This window comes from Phaenicophaeus curvirostris, chromosome 8 (assembly GCF_032191515.1).
Source record: "Phaenicophaeus curvirostris isolate KB17595 chromosome 8, BPBGC_Pcur_1.0, whole genome shotgun sequence".
Lineage (NCBI taxonomy): Eukaryota > Metazoa > Chordata > Aves > Cuculiformes > Cuculidae > Phaenicophaeus > Phaenicophaeus curvirostris.
This window is the reverse complement of record NC_091399.1, coordinates 19,432,279-19,446,761: the sequence shown is the minus strand read 5'-3', so window position 1 is coordinate 19,446,761 and position 14,483 is coordinate 19,432,279. Positions and strand designations below refer to the sequence as shown.

The 14,483-nt window shown below is 44.8% G+C and overlaps 1 protein-coding gene across 2 annotated transcripts in view; it reads right to left on the bottom strand.

Annotated features, from left to right (window-relative positions):
- The window catches only part of XPR1 (xenotropic and polytropic retrovirus receptor 1), a 115,799-nt gene that overhangs the window by 14,959 nt on the left and 86,357 nt on the right, over positions 1-14,483 (bottom strand). For both annotated transcript variants that reach the window (XM_069862685.1, XM_069862686.1), the window contains 4 exons: positions 11,349-11,536; positions 10,938-11,117; positions 6,568-6,733; positions 4,661-4,852 (listed from right to left, as the gene is read on the bottom strand). In XM_069862685.1, the coding sequence (XP_069718786.1) occupies positions 4,661-4,852; positions 6,568-6,733; positions 10,938-11,117; positions 11,349-11,536 (726 nt within the window). The remainder of the gene's footprint in view (positions 1-4,660; positions 4,853-6,567; positions 6,734-10,937; positions 11,118-11,348; positions 11,537-14,483) is intronic.

Here is a 14,483-nt window from a genome sequence, read left to right as displayed (position 1 = left end):
CAAAAGCCCATTAATAAGAGGATGATTCCTGCGCTGACAGTCCATCTCTCTACGCCGCAGCAAACGCAAGGAGTTTCACAGTTCTCTCGGGCTATAAAAAAACCCCAAATTACAGATCACTTCATCAGGAGACGCTGACTTCTGAAGCAATGCTGAGAACACAGACAGAAGTACTGCTCTTTAGAGACAGCCCTATTTAGTTAACTTCCGTATTTTTAATTACTGTCATTTTCCTGAGCCGTTTAAAGAGAAAGCACGCGGCAGTCACATTATCTTAGACCGATCTAAGGCTCTCCATGGCCCTTCCAAGTCAGTGACAGCTACCAGTCTGCAGTCTTACTTGGAGTACCTGGAAGCAGGATGGAAGAAGAGACCATTACTCAAGTTTCCAGGCCACATAGATTAACTTTGGAATAATTCAGAGGTTAATAAATAGCTGGGTACCACACAGACCTCAATGATTTCATTGAATAAGGTGTGTAAAATAAACAGACAACGAAGTCTTGCATAAAGCATCTTTCGGTTAAAGGATAAACTCCCACACAGCCAATTTTAACCCAGCTTAAGCTCGGTTATCTTGTTCCTGAAAAAACCACAGTAAACACACAAACACTCAGGCTGAAACAGCAGATCCTACAAAACAAGAAAATGATGTAGAAGTACAAAGCACTGGAGAAGCTCAGTTCTTCATGCACAGAAGCCAAATCTATATTCTGTGTGAAATTTGTGATGACACCATGGGAGGAAAAGGCATCAGGGTAACTGAAAATTGACAGACAGCAGCGCAACCAAGACACGTCTCACTCTACAAAGAATAAGGCTGGAGCATAAATCATGCATAAAGCTTAAGAAGCAACTGGTACTCAGAGTAACAGAACACAACTCTAATTGCAATGTTTCTCCTAAGAGACGAACATCATAATATAACGATCCTGTCTTACAAAGTTGAATCAGGCCTGAGTAAGGAACAGAACCCCAGCTGGCTATTCCAGACACGTCAACATCTCCTGTTAAACGTAAGTGCACTTTTTACAAGAGGGGATTCCTGTGGAACAAAACTGGAAGCAGCCACATTGATGCATTTATCAAGAAAAGCACATCTGTGGCTGCCCCATCCCTGGAGGTGTTCAAGGCCAGGCTGGATGGGGCTTGGAGCCCCTGATCCAGTGGGAGGTGTCCCTGCCCATGGCAGGGGGGTTGGAACTGGATGATCTTGAGGGTCCCTTCCAACCCAAACTATTCTACGATTCTGTAATCTGCTTTTGGCAAAGTGAGAACACAGCAAAAAGCAGTCGTGTGTCAAAATAACGCTGCACTCGCGGTAAATATTCTCCTGCAAACTTGGGCTTCATTATTTGTTTCCCCACGCCGGTTTCTGCAGGGATTAAACAAAGCACTATAATATTCAGCTGGCCAGGCCTGGGGGGAGGCTGCTCGGCACTGCCAGGGATATTATAGCAAGGGGAAAACAGAGCTGGGGGCAGAGGCTCCTGCTCGGCCGTGCTGCAGGCAGGCAGGGACCAGCAGCACGCGCTCCGGTTGCTAGGTAGCTTAGAGTTACAGATATGCTTCGTTTGCCTGTGCAAACACACCCCGCAGGACTATATTTACAGAAGGCGGCCTTTGCTTCCCATTCCTTTGAGCAATATAAAAATACTGAGAATTCTTCCTTTGGGAGCTCAGCAACAGTTGCCCTTGGGTCGCCACTGTCGTCCCTGGCACACGGTCGGGTTTCTGAGCCGTGGTGGAGCAGGCAGCTTGCGTCAGCACTCGTCCCCACAACCACTGCCTGCTCTGACCTCACGTTAAGGGGTAGCTACTCTCATTTCGGTTTCGCTAATTCAGGAGGTGACAGCTTGGTGTTTAACTCCGTAAAACTGGCCTAGTCCCAGGACAACAGGACTGCCACTTTCAGAGAGAAAATCATACCGAGCTTATCGGTCCCGTTTCTAAACTGCAATTAGCAGAGAAAATTGCATTCTGCATCTAAACCAAAAGGAAGAAAAATAAATAAATAGCTTCTCTAGGGGAAGAAAGAATCAGAACTATGCACTGTCTTAGCAAGATGAATTATTTAACCGTGGTATTTTGGGGCAACCGAGACACTAGTCAGGAGCCCACAGTACAGCGTGTTACCTTCGCTACAGCAGATTTGGAGGAGGGACTACCATACAGGACAAGCAGCAGCACAAACCACTTAAACTTAATATGGAAACGTTTGAACATTTCTTTAGTTCAAGTTGTTTTCCAACACAAAACAAAGCACAACACCGCCCTAAGTGCACTCGGTAAGAGTTAGCTGGCTTCCAACACTGAGAAACCCTCCACACAGTCCATCTTCACACAGCAGATGCCAACTAAAAGCCTACAGAACAACAAATGATTCCATGTTCAACTAAAGGGAGGAAGACAAGCCTTTCCTGAGGGCTGTGACGTCTCTAGGGCTCCCCAAGTAGAGAACAGGCGCTGGTTTACATTACCTGACCTCCCAAGAAAAGGCCACCAATTACCTTCTCATCCTGGCAGCTGAATGCTGTCATTCCAGAGTTATAGGTCATAAGATTGCACAGACAGACATGAAAGACTGTTTAAATAAAACTCTTATTACCACGGCAATTAACAGCTTTGTTACTGTAATTTAGAGCAGGTCTAAGGAGCAAGGATCTTTACCACTTTGACACTTGGTTTGGGCACCGCTTGCCCTCTTAATAGCAAGCGGCTACCCCCCAGCAGATGTTTTGTAGGTAAGAGATGGGTGTTTGTCTCTGCTACCCTCAGGCAGACGCCGGGAAGGTGTGGGCGAGCAGTGCCTCTATTTTCAACAGTAACATCATAACAACTTGACTACCGACCATCTGATTCCACGTTCAAAAAGAACGGAGAATCTATGTAAAGCACAGATAAAATTGGATTCTTAACAGCTACAGCATATTAGGAAGTGTATTTATGGCAGGATGGGAATAGGCCTACAGGGCTGAGGAGACATGGCAAGGTTTTTAGGCAGCTCTGCAAAAAAATCGCTACAAGCCCAGGCACAGCAATATTTATAAAATCTGTGCTAACGTCTAATTTCCAAAAGCCATGAAGCTTCCAATTTTTTTCGTACGACACCAACAGCTACATGCTATTGACTCCCACTAGCAAAACCAGACAGACAAAAGCTGCGAGTCATGAACATCTCAGCAACTGGAACAAGCCCCGTGCCTGGCTCGTAAACACCTCATTACAACCCACTCCCTGCCAGGCTTGAAGAGCAGACAACAGATATGTACGGCAGCCAGGAGAACAAGGGGCAGCAGGACTGGCGCAGACGCAGACTTCAAGGGGAGTAGGAAGAGGTCAAATTCTCCAACAGGACGTTGTGACAGATGATGGTTTTCCTCTTGGTTCCAAACGTACCCCAGCCTTCTCACAGAAGGCTCTGCCAGAGGGTGCCTCCAGAAGAGAGGAGCATTAGTCAGCCTCCCCAGAGCACGCACTGTATAGAACAGCGTATACGCAGTGAGTACAGCCAGGCACTCTGTATTTGTCTCATCTCGGGGCTCGGCAGTGGTGACTAACTGGACTGCAGGGCTGGAACTGAAGAGCTGCAGAATGTCACTAAGCAAACAAGTTAAAAAGGGAACAAGCTCCAGGGAGGAGATGCACAGAGGCACTGCATCCACCACGGATGCTCCCACACCAGGTCTGCACGTACCTCTGGATACAGAGCACCTGACTTTCAGCCTTCAGCACATCTCTGCTGTTTAAATGCAAGCCTTGACGAACATTATCCGTGTGACGTCAAGCCCAGCTATGTCAAAACAGCCGTTTCTTGGCCACAGGAAGGTTTCTAACAGCCCTGCCACCCCTCCGAAAACCCAGCATGTTAATTAGAAGCATGCCTCGAACACTTCTCCCTGCCCACCACAATCATATTTCAGGATAAGTAATTGCTCACAAGTGTGTGGCTGCCAATTGCTGCAGATATGGAAGGTATGTATTTCCAAACGAAAGAATACAGCTTTTAAGACTTCAGAACAATGAAAGGCAGGGCGACTGCCTGAAGTGCAGAAACTAAAAGCTTTTTCCTTCGGAACAAGAGCAGAATCGAGTAATTGTCGTTTCCAGGGAGATGGGGAAACTTGAGGGATCAGAGCTCAATCTGCAGTTAAATGGATTGGAAACAACTCCCTGCCAGCTGCAGAAAAAACATGGATTGAAACACACAGGAAAATCCAGAGAGGGCGTTTTCCCAGCTTCTCCCCACATTCACGGGTGAGGGACCAACTTTATTCAGATGATACAGGTTAGCTACTCATGAATCCCACGGGAAAGGTACTTCCTATGTCACCCCTTTCATTTTACATTTCCCATTCAACCTCCCTTGACAGCAAAACCTGACAGGTGTTTCAGTTTTCTCCTTCTGAGATAAAAACCTGAAAATTCTCTCTCACGCTCCTGAACAGCAGTTCTAAGCAGACCAGGTAAGTGAAAAATACCTAAAAGATGACCTTAAATACTCTTTGCAAACTAGGCAGGCCCTTGGCTTTCGACTGAGGTGCTTCACAGGTGCCAAAAGACATAAGTTCATGCTCCAGTGGGATGCCAGACTCTGAGCTTTTCCCACACAGAAAGCAAATCCCACGTCCTGCCAAGGATCTTCCAAAGGAATCAATACCTTTGTGAGTGCTGTAGAGGGCTGCAAATGTCACCACGAAGAAGGTGGTGGAATATTTTCCAGCATTAACCAGATGAAAGGCCCGTTTGTTATCACGGTAACGGCGCAGGCACTGGATGAATCGCAACCAAGCAGGGATGCACTGGACAACTGCTCTCACTCCGTAGGAGTAGCTGTAACAAATCTGATTATCTGCAAGACAAAAAGTTTCAGGGACACTAGAGTCAGTAAGTTACAGAAAGCAAAACCATAGGAGCTCTTAAAGAGTAATATCACTTGGCATGTGAGCAATTCCTCATCAACATCTCATGCTTAGGCACACGCACATCCAGAAGAGGGAGAAGCTCATCTCCAGGAAGTATCCCGAAGCCCTTTACGTCTTCTCAGAGGCATTCAGGTGACACGACATCAGTAACACATCCAGATAGATCACCATCTAACCCTTTTACTGCTGCCAGAATAATTAACATGTAAAAAGATTAGAAATAATCTGGTTTAAAATCTATTCTGTGCCGTTGGCAGTACTGTGAATAATCAAATTAAGGGTGGAATTACAAAAGGCCTTCAACACCGAGTTTTTGTGCATAAATGGGAGAGCATTTCCCAACTCAGCAGGACAGCACATAAAGGCTACTTTGCCTAAGATGTCCTTGACCCATTTTTCTTGTATATTTTAACAGGAAAAAACAGATTTCAGTACGTGTTTGGGGGTTTTGTTCTTTTTTCTTTCGGAAAAAGCAAAGCCAGGCCATACCCATGGCTTTGACAACTGGTGTGAGAGACTACACCAACACGACCTTGTGTTACGCTCCTGATGTTTGAAAGTCTTTTCTTTATTGAGGAAAGGACCAGGAAAAACCCAGCTTTGCCTGGAACCTTCAAGCATGGTGCACTCATATTCTGTCCTGCTCAGCATAACTAACCCAAACACTCCACTGACTAACAAGCACTTGTTTCTTATTCAGACTAGCAGAGACAAGTGATTAGCTGATATTTATCCCAAAGCATTGCACTGTTTGGATTGGGAGAAGACAAGTTGTTATCCACTCAGTTGCTTTATATATTTTATTTTTAATAAATAAATATTTAGTTATTTGCAACACTGCCTTAAAGGGAAGGGAAAGATCCGACAGATTGGAAGATCAAAGTGAACACTGCCGCTTATCGAAGCGTACTGCAAATTCTTTCAGCAAGTGTCAAAACCATCAGACAACATTGATTTGTCAGCAGTCACTGCTTAAAATGAAAAGACAACACCCCGATCCAGGAGGAGACAGGTACTATTTTGCCACCGGGAAGGCCAATGTCAAAATTCATATGCCAACTCTGCAGCTCTTCTGGCTAGAGAGGAGAGAAGAGGCAGAGCACGCACAGCCCTGGTGTCACAGCATCGCTCTAATTCAATAAGGGGTGGCACTAACAAGCTCCGAGGAAGCTTCTCTGTCCTCTCTTGCTCTAGGGTACCACGATGCAGCCTCTAAGAACCAGGCGACAGCACAGAAAACTGTGGTTAACAAGCTCACGCAACTCCTTTTTGTGCTGAGCAACAGGAACGGGCTAAAAGCAAATAGATGGTTAAACCTCTTTGAAATAAAGCAACAATGCCAGAAAAATGGATTTCTCTTTCCAATCAAGAAGTGCTGTGTCTAAATTCTTTGATGAATATACACATCAGGCCAAATGACTGGATTAGGAAATGAAAACGGACGTGAAATTCCATTTCTCTGGGTGGAAGTAAGAAAGGGCAGAATCCCTCTAATGCCGTGCTTACCAGAAATGCCAATTATTTCATTTCCTATGTCACTGGTAGCCCTCTTCAGAACAGACAGATGATTATGAAGTCACCTGGCTCAGTGTTTTTCAGGTCATTTTGACCCCACCCGCGCGGGTTGTCAGCATTACTCTACCTGTATTTGCCAGAAGTCCAGCATTGTCCTCCCACTGAACCTCAAAGCTGTAGAAGCAGATCATGTATTCCAGATCCATGAGTATCACGACCAGGCTGTTGAGCTGATCAGCCAGCCAGAAATCCGCGAAGCCTACCTTGTGGAAGGGAGCAGTGAACACTCGAAACTGTCAGGAAAAAAAAAGGAATAATTCATGACATGGTGTCAAAGACATCAAAATGCAGTGGCAGGACATCACAACATTGAACAAATATGGAAATAACAGAAATGCTTGAAGATTTATTGCTGACCTTTCGCTCCAGCTGACAAAAAAAAAGATAACGGTCTCTGCACTTTTAGTACAAATAACATGCCTGCTTTCCTTCTCCTGTATGCAACTATTTATGCCCTCGACCTTGTTTTTTTACTGGCAGAAGAGCCCAATCTCCTCCAACCAAGCTCTTTCCCAGAAACCCTCCACCTCCATGTAAGAGTTGTACACAGCCTTGTTTTTCCCGTTGCACCTCGTTTTGATCAGCGCTCTCTTTCAACTACTTAAGTCACACTTGACATCTTCCACGCTTACTTTCTGCCCCACTCTTAACGTCAGTTAGATTATAGACCCCCCAGCATGGCCATGAGTCCGATCCCAGCTCGGTTTACTGAGCACTTAGTTGTTCTTTAGTGTTAGAAGCTGTAAGCACAAAGATTGTTACTGCTGGGTCTCCCAAAGCCTCTAGCAGGGAAAGGGTTAAAGAAAGGGCAGAGGAAATCCTATTGCCTGTCAATTAGACTCCCTCTCAGTCCCAGTCCACTTTCCCTCTAAGCTTTAGCAGCAGTTTTGCTTCTTTCAAACCAGACCGTTTTCATGGTCCATTACCTTTGATTACAACTCTCTCTACCCAGTTAGTTATAGTTACTAACAGCCAGTTTCTCAAAGAGGCAGCACCATCCTGTAGTTTGGAGATTTATGAACCTTTAAATTAATGAAAGCACAGGCTAACACTGATCTTTTATAGTGCTCTCCTTATTAACCTACAGGGTACGCAGCCACAGAAACCCGGGAAAGGACTGACACATTCCCATCAGCTTGTAAAGCTAATTTAAAGCTCTGGTCCTAAATTTTAAAGCCAAATAGGGGATTAAGACTTAGCGGCATAAAGCAGATATGGATCCTGACCCAGAAAGCACTGTGCTCACATAGGATAGCACCTATTATAAAGGCTCAAGTGGGGCCAGCGTTGGGGACGTCGGTCTTCAAAGCCATCCAGCTGCAGAACAGCTTCTGCAGAGGTCAGAGAAGCCGCATCAGCCTTCCTGCTCAATAGGTCCTTCCTCTGTTTTACCAGCACTCCGGGTACAATCTTTACCTATTTTATCACAGACCATTTTTTTTTTCTGGAAACAAAGACTAACTAAAATAAATGAAATGTGAAAACAGCTTTACAGATACATTTCTCTGTAAAAATAAGACATTAATAGAATCCACTTTGTTATTCAATTCAGGGAGAGACACTTAGGCACTGCCAGTTTTAAGAGAGCAGAAGCTTTTCACCCAAAGGTTACAGCAGACAAGGACTCAGCAGATATGTACACAGCCTTGCTAATGGACTGGTGTCTCAGCCAAAAGTCCTCGACAGCCTAAGCAGTCATTTAAACCCTCCCAAAGCCACTTATTTATCAACAGTTATATATCAACAGTTCCACACCATCAGCATCAAAAGAAGCATAGCCAGCAGGGTGAGGGAGGGGATTCTACCTCTCTACTCCACTCTCGTAAAGACCCCTTCTGGAGTCCTGTGTCCAGTTCTGGAATCCCAAATATAAGAAGGATACGGAGCTGTTGGAATGGGTCCAGAGGAGGCCATGAAGATACCAGAGGGCTGGAGAACCCCTGCTTACAAGGACAGGCTAGGAGAGTTGGGGTTGTTCAGAGGCTCTGGGGAGACCTTAGAGCAGCTTCTACTACAGAAAGGGGCTAAAGGGAAGCTGGGGTGGGCTTTATACAAGGGCGTGGAGTGACAGGATGAGGGGGAATAGCTTTAAATTGGAAGGAGGAAGATTTAGATTAGACATTAGGAAAAAATTCTTCATGATGAGGGTGGTGAGGAACTGGCCCAGGTTGCCCAGGGAAGCTGTGGCTGCCCCATCCCTGGAGGTGTTCGAGGCCAGGTTGGATGGGGCTTGGAGCCCCTGACCCAGTGGGAGGTGTCCCTGCCCATGGCAGGGGGCTGGAACTGGATGGGCTTTAAGGTCCCTTCCAACCCAAATTATTCTATGATTCTGTGATCCAAGGACAGACTTCATGGTGCTGATGACTGCAGTTTTAACAAGTGCTGAGACAGTAGATATTTGAGGTGGAGCTAAACACTTCTTAGATTTTCACCTCTCTCAGACAGGTTTCCTGCAGTTGCTTTGCCATCCCGGTGCCCTGCAGGGAGCAGGGGCGTGCAGACGCTGTGTCATCCCCTGTGCTCAGATCTGATTCCTCCAAGAAACTGTTCTCCTCAGCCTACACAAGTGCTCTCATGGACTTCTCATCTGGTAGCAAAGGGGCAAAGAATGCTCACCTAAGCATGCAGGCGAGAAAGAAGAGCCTGGCATGGGAATTAAACTTACTGCAGGCCAAATAACTTTTTTCAGCGAGAGGAAGATAAATTCAGATGCAATCCCCTAGGGATGATCAAAATAGTTCCCACTCACGAGTACTATTAAGCAGTTGTTGATGATCATGGGTGGATGCAGTAAACCTCCTAGATCTCTCACAAAATGCTGCAACAAACTGAAGTACGCTCCTGATTTGGTTCTAGAAAAGTTGAAGGTGCCAGTAATGCTGTTACACCCAACGCGTCAGACTTCACCTTGGCTGGAAATGAAACCTATCAAGCACGTGAACATTCAGCAAACCACAAGAACTGCACTGTTCATGCAAACAAGAATTGCCCTATTTAAACCTCCTTCACCCAGATAGCTGCTCGAGACTGCAAGAAGAAATAAAATACACCCAAGCAGCCAATTACATACAATAAAAATTATAAAAGCCTAACAGCTACTCTTTATGTGGTTTGTCTGGCCTTTTTTTTTCCCCTTCTGCATAAAACACTCAGATGTACCGTGTCATTTTCCACCATTAAGGTGATTTTGCATCTTGATGAAGCTTTTTTTTTCCCAGGAGACTTTGGGATGAATTGGCCTGTGCACGCTCGAGGGCAGGTCTGCGTTGCAGACTGCAGCGTAGCCTGGAGGGAGCTGGGACAGAGCTGCTACTGGAAACTAAGAGCTCTGTGATGACTGAGAACCTCATTCTGCTAAGACATTAAGGTAAATGAGCACAGATATTGCTCACATGGTTAGAACGCTTCCAGTGATTCCCCTAGCACCAAGGGACAGCAGTAAGAGTAGAGGCTTGGGACTAAAGGTACATCTGTGATAGGTGGTTGAATGCTGCAAGGCTAATAAGGAAGAAACTGAAATAGTAGTAAGGTAGCAAATCAAATAACAGGTAAGCGCACAGAGGTTAACTAGCTGTGTGCATGCCTGTATGCACATGCCTGAAGGATGATTTTGTTTCACCTTTGTCACCTTCCAAATAAAGTTAATAGTTTTAATTGGCACTGAAATGATTCCATGAAAAATATCAGCCAGCCAAACCCTCTTCCACCCAATACTCTCAGAGCAGTTCCAGCAAGAAAAAGGTATCGAGGGAATCAACTTGATTAAAGTCAATTTAAAAGGGCATATAGGATGTGGATGAATGTGTGAAACAGCCATTTGGGAACAAACTGACGAGCCATCCAACAAGTTTGAAAACTGTCCTTCTAGAGCTCCCACCCACAACTGGAACACTGAAGTAGCATGTGTATTTACATTCCATTTACCAGATCTTTCTCACCAGGAAAACAGGAGCTGGGTCTAGAATAAGCGGTTTAAGACTACAAAAGGGTTTGCTGAAGAAAACCCCACCCATTAACATAATTTTGCAAGCAGTAACCTTAGCAGAGGCTCCCTCGCCATCAGTGAAGGTTCTCAATGTTGGCTCTCACCCAATCTGGGCTGAGGAGCACCGTAACCCTGATCAAACTATTTCATTACATTAATGAACAAAGATAGATATCTGAGTGTTTCTATGTGCAGAAATCTGTATAAAGCTGTCTATAAGATTAACAAGTAACTACCTGCAATACAAAGATAATGATAGACTGGTACAGACAAGCATAAGCTGCCGCTGCCTCTGCAGTCACTACTTTATCACACCTGCTCTATGAATACACAGGGTATAAATAAGCACCCCTTCTTCCTGAAGATTAGTGACACTTGTATAGATTAAACTGCCACTGCTCAGCTACAGCATTTTTTAAAATGTATTTATTTAAATCAGATTCGAGACTTACCAATAGTTTGAGCAGCCAAAACCGGGACTTGTAATACAGGGTTTTGGTAGGGTTGATGAGAAAAAGCAACATGAAGCCGTACAAGATGAGTGGATTCACCTGCATAGGGATGTAGGTGAATTGACGATATATACATGCCAGCAGGCTCAGGCACCACAAAACCCCCAGGAAACCAGCAATCTGCAGAGAGGCAGAAATAACACATAGATACCTTATGAAAATACGGTTCTGAAACCCACAATGAATTCTCATTATAAGGAAAGGGAGAGCAGTGCTCAATCCCGTAATCTAATCAGACTTCAGCAACTTCCTCTTGTAATTGTGTTAGAACTCCTTGCCAGGAAATCATGCAGGATTTACCCTCCCAACACACCGCACAGCTCCACCACCCCTACAATCTATTCTGTTTACCTCGAAGAGCTGTTGATGGGACAAGTTGCTGCGGGGATTGAGTTCGAAGATGAGGACGTGATTCACTCCAGCCTGTCTCCAGCCATATGTGTTGATACCCAGGAGAAAGAGGAATTCTATCAGGAGAAAGCCACCTCTATAGATTCGCACCAGTGGCCACACATTTGGTCCATCTATAAAAGCCACACCTGGCAAAGACAAAAAATTAAATTACCTTAGTGACAGCACAAGCACCTGCACATACTCAGTGCTGTCAAGAATAAACTACAATAAAACAGAGGGATCAGAATAGAGCAACAGAGATATAACAGTCCTTGGCATGGGTGTGTATTTAGCCCAGTAGTTGACATAAATCAATTTAAATGGTATCCAATTCATCAGGTCAGGAAGTGGAAGTTCAGTTATTACAGTTCAGAAAAGGTAGCTATGAACTAACAAACACTGGCTACAGAAAATCAGAATCTCCTAAATAATAGAAGGGTGAAGGGTCTAGAGAACAAGTCTTATTGAAGAGTAGCTGAGGGACCTGGTCCTGTTTAGTCTAGAGAAAAAGAGGCTGAGGGGAGACCTTATTGTTCCCTACAACTACCTGAAAGGAGATTGTAGCAAGGTGGATGTAGGTCACTTCTCCTAAGCAACAAGCAATAGGATGAGAGGAAATGACCTCAAGTTGTGCCAGGGGAGGTTTTGATTGGATATTACGAAAAATTTCTTCACCAAAAGAATCATCAGGCACCAGAACAGGATGCCCAGGGAAGTGGTGGAGTCACTATCCCTTGAGGTATTTAAAGATATGTAGTTGCGGTGCTTAGGAGTGTGTTTTAGTGGTGGTGTTGGCAGTGTTAGGTTAACAGTTGGACCTGATGATCTTAAAGGTCTCCTCCAATCTAAACAACTCTATGAATAAATACCAGCAAGAGGAGGACTTTTTTCCTAACCTGTCAGAGGATTTAGGAGCGTTCTGGGGACCATTCGTTCTCCAGCTGGTGCTGTCAGGTCATTAGCAGCATCTTAAGTCCCCTGTCTCACACTAGAGGCACGAGGGACAGCACTGCCATAAATTGTGACTATATGCACTTAAAAGTTCCGCTTTAATGGTGATGAAATCCCAACAGACAGATACACAAATAGCTCAGCTCCCCGCAAAACCGAGAAGCATCATTTACAGCATTTAAAACAATGCTAAACTGCACCTAATCACTCAAAACAACTGTAATGTAATACATATTCATAACCAGCAATATAATATCCAGCCGCACCCAAACAGAAAACCCAGCACAAGACAGCAACACTGCAGAGCCTGTTGCTTCCTTTGTTCAGCCTTCTGGGTCTGGAAACAAATTTGCTTAATTTCAAACAACAAGCAGCCCCATACAGCAGCAGTTCTCCCTAGCACAAGCCTCCCTGCAAAATTCTGTCCCCCAGTTGCCCAATATGGGTTTTGTGAGAAAAAATACAAATAAAATACAGTTATTTGAATCCTCAATTTCAGCTTCATTAAGTGTTTCTCACACACACGCTTTTTAGGAGGGGAAAGAAACCAACATGGAGTTTTACAGAGTTGATGCTGAGAATTTATTCCCATAAATCCTCCTGTCTCAATTACAGTTCTGAGTTTTTCAAGCTTTTCTTCAGAAAAAGCATATCTGTAATAAGTTTCATGAGTTCAGCACCTGTACTTTATATTACATGAAATTATAGAGAAGAATTGTGCAAAGAAAAATGACTCAAGAACTGTTGCTATAAATTTAACACTTAGAGAGACTACTGGAATCAAGAAAAAGAGAGTAAAAAATGAGATACACCTTGGAGTACCATAGAATGGTTTGGGTTGGAAGGGACCTCAAATTCCATCAATTTCCAACTGCCCTGCCATAGGGACACCTACCACTGGCTCAGGCTGCTCAAAGCCTCATCCAACCTGGCCTTGAACATCTCCAGGGATGGGGCAGCCACGACTTCCCTGAAGCTGAAATTAGTCTGAAATATGGAATTGCAAAAACAACTTGAATCTGAAATGCCCGTAGACAAAGCCCAGGGAGATGCTTCCACACAGAACAGAGCAGCCTCAAGAATATGGAACGAGAAATGACCAGACAGACTAGAGAGATGTGCTGTTTGAAACAGAACCCCCAGACAAAGGTTTATCCTGAGCTGAACATAGTTCAATATGCCAGTGTAGCATATGACTTCCTCCCTAATCTTATTTCTGGGCTGTTAGGGTGGCAGAGGACCATAATTTCAGTGTGGAACGGCAGTTGGTTCTGGAGAAAGAGCAGATGCTGAACAGTACATGGAGCTGAGGTACTAGCACACAGAAGTAAAGCATATTTCTGTATATTCTCTCCTCCAGTACTTAAGATCCTATCATGCTTAGCCTGCGTAGCAAAGGGCCAGATTTTATTCCCTTTTCATATTTCCTAATTGAACCATTTTCTTTGCTACCACTGAGCAGCCTGGCTGAAGACCCCAAGGGCAGGGAAGTGCCCAGCAAAGGTGTATGAGGTTGCAAATTGGTGCAACCCAGACCAGAGTTCTGCACAGCGGCCAACAAATTTTCCATTCACATACTGTTTCCACTTACATCCAATACAAGTAAAGTCATCATTGGAACAGGCTGCCCAGGGAGGAGGTTGAGTCACCTTCCCTGGAGGTGTTCAAGGCACAGGTGGACGAGGTGCTGAGGGGCATGGTTTAGTGATTGATGGGAATGGTTGGACTCGATGATCCAGTGGGTCTCTTCCAACCTGGTTATTCTATGATCTCCTAAAGCCAGCAGGTAGCTGACACACAATCAACTCATCCTTTCAGCACACGTGGGCTCTTGAAGGTGGTGCTCAGAGAGGAAGATGTCCCTGGCTGACTGCTCCAGCCCGGGGCTTCAGATGGTGCATGAAATCTTACATGTTTGAGGTTAACAAAACGCAGTTCATTTCCATGAACTTTCAACCTCCAATATATACTAGCCTGGCACCTAGGAAAGCCAACGTAGAAACATTAAGGCCACAAAATCCACAGCCTTTAGGGTGACACTCTCCTGGGATTCACCTGTAGCAGCCTTTAGTGGACCCCAAGTTATTGTGAACTCACCTCTGTGAGATGTTGCTGTTCTGCTTTTAAAATGAGTCAATGACT